Below are 7150 nucleotides of genomic sequence, written 5' to 3' on the forward strand. Positions count from 1 at the left end.
ACATTTTTTTAATTTCAAAAAAAAATAGTTTGATCTGCAGTGGAGCGCAAGCGAATATATTAGTATACATTGTGCTACCTCGCGAAGCATAATAAAATTTCTTTTGAGGGAAAATAAGAATATTTAGCTATTGATAACTTGTCTTCTAAAAATAAAATTGATTTTAACAATAAATTGAATGATATTTTGATATAATACTAAGATAGAAAAATATTTAATCCACCTAGGTTAACATGGGTAGACATGCTAAGCTTGTAGTGATAATCGTGACAAAAAACTTTGAAAAGCTCAATCCTAAATTGATTTAATATTGAAGGATGAAATCGATAAAAAACAATATTTGATTAAAAAGACATCGAACTTGAGTCAACCATGCAAATTTATTATGAAAGTTATGCACATCATTGGGCCTCTAAAAAGAACAACCCAGGTCTGCACAATTGGACCTGTTTTTTGTTTCTTTTCTTTTCTCATTTAAATGGGTTAACAACCTGGCATCTATCTCTTTTTACTTTTTTTCTTTTGAAATTCATAGATGACGCGCCACCCGCCAAGGCAAATTACACCTTATCTTCCAGCCCAGATGTCGGCCACCATTATGGTGACCAAAAAATCAAAGATATAGTTTTTAAACCTAACAAAACCATTTTTTCAACCTGTTTAAAGTCAAAAACACCTAAAAACGAATCTTATAACATGTAAAAAACAATTTGGCAACCTAAAAAATAACTCAAATCACAAAATCAAACCAAATAAGTTCTCTCGTCCTCGACTTGGATATGTTTTTTAGGCAATATCAAGGCTAAAAGAAATCTTCATAACTCTCCTAATCTAGTGTAGCACATTGACAATGATTCCAACTGTTTTAATGGCCTAAATATGTGTAAACGATAATGTTATCTCGTTAAGCTGGAATTCGACGAGCCTTTTTCTCCACTCACTTAGAAGGACTAAAAAATAAGGGAAATGAAATTCAATATGAAAATTGAATTTCCAAAAATTAAAGGGGTCAATCTTCTATAAACCAAAAAAAATATGGGACTAAAATAAGAATTTTTGTATAAAATTTAAATTCACCACCTATTTAACTTACTATTTTCACTTTGATCCTTTGACTTTTAATCCAACCTTTCCTCCCAAAAAAAATGCAATTGAGTGCAGATTTTAGTTCAAAAGAACTCAATTATACAAAAAAAAAAAAAGTTTAAGGATTAAATTAAATTTTTTTAAAAAATAACTATTTCAGTTCACAATTATTAACGAGAGAGTGTGCAGCGAGATTTGGTATAGTAAAAAACCACACATGTTTTATTGTATTGTTAATTAATAAAGTAATTTACCGTAATAATTAAGAATTCACCGAGTCAAGTCAATCTTGAGCTGAGCCAGGATGGCCGAAAATATAACTATATTACATATGGCCCAATCTATCCTAAGGAACAACAAGCTAACCTAACTTTACCAAAACCCACAAGAGGCCGAGCCTAAAAATAGCAAGTTAAGACCCACAAGAGTGATCAAATTTTGGGCTAGATGGGGTCTGGATTGCCATTTCCATGTAAATTGACTCTCCTCGCTACAGCCTAAAGTCACTTCTCTTTTTTTTAAGCCGAAGAATATTTTCAAATCATTTACGCATTTAATTGTTTTTTCAAATGATTTTAAAAAAAACGTACTCTCGTATTTAAACCCAAAAAAGAAAAAAAGAAAAAAGAAGAAGGAAAGGAGGATATGTACTAGACCACTCCCTTTTAATTTCTTGAAGACTATAGGGTCAATAAATAGTGATTTAATTGTTAGACAGAGAGGCGTTGAAACCATGAAATTACAGTGACCATCCCTTCACGCGTTGATTCATGGGTATGAATGTTAGCTCTGTGAGCGTTTTTTTTTTTTTTCCCTTTGAAAGTTGATTTATTATTGCTCGAATGAAATTGATCGGTCGATGCATCAAGTCAGACTTTACTTTTGTATGTTTGGATTTAGACTTTATTTTTCTTATTTTATTGCACAATAATAGTATTTGTTTTTACATAAATTTACATATCAATCAAGATTAAATAACATAATTATTACCCCCTTCGTAATTAAGTATGACATTTGAACTGTCTACCAAATCTCGACGCGCTTGCTTCACTGAGCTGCAACTTTTAATTCTCTTAAATGCTGGATTAACTTAATTAGCACTCGAGCAGTATTCAAGAGAGAACTATTAAGCTAATAAATATTAAATAAAAAAAAATAAAGCAGTGGGGGACGAGCTTTCGACGCCCTTGGAATTATTAAGCACAACACGTCAGAATGGCATAGATATTGCTATTATTGGATTCATATCGGATAAAGGACTATCCGCCTGGAATGACTTGCCATGTATTTATTGAATATGTAAATGTGGAGAAAAGGGTTAAAAATTAACTTTACCTTTTGATATTATTATTTATTGAATTTATAAACGACATTTTTGAATTGAGAGCAATTCTTTAACATTTCTTGAACCATGTTCGTTAAAGTTATCTACCGAGCAAGCAAGCACCTGGAAAGTATTTTACAGTGACATTTCTACTGTACATGAATTTGCTATGGTTCAAAAAATAATTTATTGTGGACTTCATGCATATATTATAGACCAAGAGACAATTATTCATGGACTTGCACGGTTGCTTTGCTATATAGTAAAATGTATGCAGATTTTTCACTGTGAACCAAGATATAATTAATTGTGGATGATACTATAGCATCATAGAGACATTCCTTTCCTGTGTTTTTAGTCGAGAATTGCGGCTGAGGATGTTGCTCATTTGACTTTCACCATTAAGATAAGAGTGATGCAGAGGCAAAGGCGATAATAGAGTTGTTGAGTTTGGTTTTGGTAGCCAAACCCAACACTATTGGATCGAGTTGCTACAACAGGACCCATTAGCTTTGGGTCCAGCTTCCACCAGGACCCAAAACGCCTCTGTATGCTTCTGCACATCGTATATATGTATATCTTCTTCACTACAGTATAACACCACCATTGAATATTAAAGGAAGATCATTGATCAATAAAGATGACTGGCTTCCAAACCGAGCAGTCATGCCAATTAACTTTCTTTGGGTGCAGGATCCAATTGGATATTGGATCATGTCAGGTGCAGGGGCAAGAATACTTTTAGGTCTTGCCCGGTGCAAGTCCCATAATTGCTTGGATCCTGATGTGTGCATGACCCTAAAATAGCTTTGGGTCTTGCCTGGTGTAGGACCCATGTGGGTGCTGGGTTTTACCGGTGCATAACCCAGCCTGACACACAACATGACCTAACAATTAGGGCCCCGCCACCCAATTCACCAAGACCTAACAACATGGGGCCTCAGAACCAGGACCCAACAACTTTGGGTCTTGCCTCCCACCTATGCCTAATTAAATCTTGCTGTCATTAGGACCTAAGAACTTTGGGTCCTGCCTACTACCATAACCCAACACCTAATTGGACCTTTCTGCTACTAAGACCCAATATCTTTGAATCCTTTTCTAACTAGGAACCAAGAGCTTGGGCTATCCCCAAAGCAAAACCCAATGCTTAGAGTTCTGCTGGGAAGCCAAGCTCAGCACTGTTAAGTAGGTTTGTTTCATTTAAAATCTAAGCCTGCAATTGACAAGGAGTAAAGCAGTCAACCTGTAAGGTCAACCCAAAAATAGGGTGACATAGCAAAAATCTGGAAGATATTTTTTTTTTTCAAATGTGTTTTTTCTCCCACCCTAAACCCTTCATTTTCTCATATTTGTAAGTTGGTTACTCACACATTTTATATTTCACAATATAAATACTATAATAATGTATTTTTTTTTATGTGGGATTTGAAGCATTTTTTAATATGAGATAATAAATATTTTTTGTTTAAATACAAAATAAAGTGACATGACGGATTAAAAAATCAAAAACTAAAAAAAAATAGACAAAACATCCTCTTTTTTATTTTTTTTAGGAGTTCTTTTTAAAAAAATTAATTATTTAACACGCAGCGAAGCATGGATCATATAGCTACTATATATATTTGCATGTGTCGTTATAGCTAGTTTATTCAATCAAACATTATCTCATTTAGTAACATGTAACTTTTTTTTATTAGTCACCAACGTGTGCAAGAGGCTTAACATGATCATTTATTATTTTTTGTTTTAATTTATCAATACTTTATTTTTTGCGATTTGTTGTCTTGAATATATAATCTGTTTTGCTTGATAATGCATTGCATATTGCGTGATATTTTTGTGAAAATATCTTTTAATTAAAAACATATCAAGACTATGTTTATTTAGGGTTTTTTATTTTTAATATTAATATATTAAAATTATTAAAAAAAACAAAAATAATAATTTATATTTCTTTCAAACAAAAAAGCAACTTAAAAATCATGCTGGCAAGCAATTTATTACCGCCGCATTAGCAAACAGAGTGGCTTGCCACATCACAAATCCTAGTCTCATCAGGGCCTTTATTAGGAACATTGGAACTTAATTTGAATCTACTTTTCTTCTGAAAGATTACATATTGAAAGTTCATGTTCAGGTAAAAATGACCAGCAAACAAGATAGATCCCATTGTTGAACACTAATGGTTTCAACTTTCAAGCCCGCGGTTTACAATTATTAACCTTTTTTAAAAGAATCCACCAACTTAGCCATGGCTATGCAAGAAGATCCTCCGTCACTCTTTGCCTCCACCGCATCCTCCCTAAGTTTCAGAACCCTTTCTCGAACAGCTTCACCTTTCTTCGAGTTCATCAGCTCAATCACACGCTCCTCCAGCTCGGCCGCGTTCACAAACTGATCGTCCTCAGCTTCTCTAAATGCTAGAGCCACCTTCATTTCCTCAACCATGAAAATCCTATTCATCCTTTGCTCTGCATACAGAGGCCAAGCCACCATTGGCACCCCAGCACAGAGAGCTTCAAGTAAAGAATTCCATCCACAATGAGTCACAAACCCTCCAACCGAGCCGTGGTTGAGTATTTCACCTTGTGGTGCCCATGAATTCAGTAGAAATCCCCGATCTCTGGTTCTCTCCAAGAACCCTTCTGGCAAAAGTAATTCCAAACATGGCTCCTTTGGAGTGCTTGACTTCCCACCTTGGGTTTGACTATCAGGCAGGGGAGGACGCACCACCCACAAGAACCTAACACCACTTTTCTCCAACCCAATAGCCGTTTCCCTTAGCTGCCGCGAATTAAAGACTCCCATGCTGCCGAAACAAAGAAATAAAACACTGCGGGATGGTTGCGAGTCAAGCCAAGTCAGACACTCGTGTTCGCTTTTGCTTTCGCTAGTGGTTAAAAGTGGACCCACGCAAAACAATGGCGGTACTGGCTCATCCGGGGCGCCGCACTTTCCTTCTTGTATTGCCTGAAGTGCCTTACGTTCAAGTAACTCAAATGTATTTATTATGAGTCCTGCAGACTTGATCATCAGCTTGGCAGTGTCAACGAAGTATTGGTAAACTCTGTGAGACCGGTCAGAAATAGCCGGTGGCACCTCTTTTGATGGAATTTTTGGCATGCCATGTAAATCAATAATTATGTCAAGGTCTTTCAAGCTCTTTGTGATGATCTTATCAAGGATAGGGAGGTGAAGAAACATGGAGAGGCCACTTGCACCAGAAGTGTAGAAAAAGTAAATGGGGATGTTGTGTCTAGAGGACACAAACTCAAAAGCAGCACTGCAGAAGAAATCTATAATCAAGGCTTTTATATTGGAGGATTTAGAAAGATTTAAGAGGGTGTGGTGGAGGTTGGTGTTGTTGAGCTCAGGGAGCTCAAAGAAAGAGGCTACGAAATCTAGAGGAGAAAAGGAGGTGTTGGGAGGGAGAGAAACTTGAGGGAGGAGAATAAGAGTTATGGAGGGATTGGTGTTACAGAGTGTGGAGAAGTAGGGGTCATCAATGGAGATTGATTCAGTTGGCATGGCGGAGATTATGATTGTAATTGAGATTGAAGGGTGGTGTTCGAGAATTTGCTTTCCTAGTTCCACCATGGAGAATAAGTGGCCTCTGCCAGGTGATGGATACAAGACTATGGTATCCTCCATCAGGCAGGCTTCTCTCTTTTCGCACAACCACCGAAAGAGAGAAAGATGGAGATGTGGAGATCACAGTGAGGACCTTGGATGTGCTTTATATGAAATTTAACTTTGGTGTTTTCTGTGGGCTTCCCCTTCAACTGTTTCAAAATACTTAACTTTATGTTGTTGGAGAGTTGTGCATTGATGAGTTTTTCCATCTTTTTTTGTACCACCGTTCGTGTGTCTTGTCTTAACTGAACGTGACGCTAACTGTGTCTATGCTGATTTTGTTTGTTGAAGACAATGCTAGCAGTGGCTACTATGTGTCTGTGTGTGGCTCCTGCTGTCTAAGGTTACAGTTTCATTTGCATGCTTGTGTCGGGTCTGATAATTTCGTTCATCTATGGCTACTACGTGTCTGTGTGTGGCTCCTGCTAGTAAATGTCAGAAAGTAATATTTCAGAGGTTCTTAAGTTATGCTTTTGAGTAATTGGATGCTGCAAAGCTAAGATGATATAAATGCTACCTGGTTTTTACCGCTGTCCTGTATTGATTATGTTTACTGGTGATTTGCTTGTTATTTATCTCCTACGATTCTCGATTGAGTTTTTCAAGGGAGTTCGGTGCTGGATCGTCGTGCATATGGGAAATTGTGCTTTAGTTCAATTACTATTATAATTAATCATACTACTTCAATTGAAAGCAATTTAAAAAAATATCATTCGCAAGCATACTAAAATCATATCATGTGATACTATTATAATTAATCGACTTTGGAATAAAAATCAGTTCCGAGTGTAATATTGAGTTAAAAAATAGTTGAAACATCTACATTTTTTTATGATCCGAATTACAATCAAATATTGACAAACATTATAATACCTAATATTTAGGTATATTACAAAGAAAAAAAAATAAAAATACTCAGCTTTTTTCTGTAACATGTGAAGAGAATTATTGTGGATTCAAAAGGAGTAATAACTATTTTGCCTTTCATTATTCTTAAAAATTGCCTTGGTATTGTGTAACATTTTCTTTTCCGATGGACTAAAATGTTATTTGTAGATTGATCATGATTAATATTTTCGTTCATCTCTAAAAAATGCACTATGA

At 35.7% G+C, this 7150-nt stretch overlaps 1 protein-coding gene across 1 annotated transcript; it reads right to left on the reverse strand.

Annotated features, from left to right (window-relative positions):
- Positions 1–4332: 4332 nt before the first annotated feature.
- Positions 4333–6139, reverse strand: LOC118057248 (UDP-glycosyltransferase 88B1). The gene has a single exon (XM_035069764.2). It carries the CDS (start codon positions 6062–6064, stop codon positions 4631–4633), a length of 1434 nt encoding a protein of 477 aa, XP_034925655.1. The 5' UTR covers positions 6065–6139; the 3' UTR covers positions 4333–4630.
- Between the last annotated feature and the right edge of the window lie 1011 nt (positions 6140–7150).

Source organism: Populus alba, chromosome 15 (genome assembly GCF_005239225.2).
Source record: "Populus alba chromosome 15, ASM523922v2, whole genome shotgun sequence".
NCBI lineage: Eukaryota > Viridiplantae > Streptophyta > Magnoliopsida > Malpighiales > Salicaceae > Populus > Populus alba.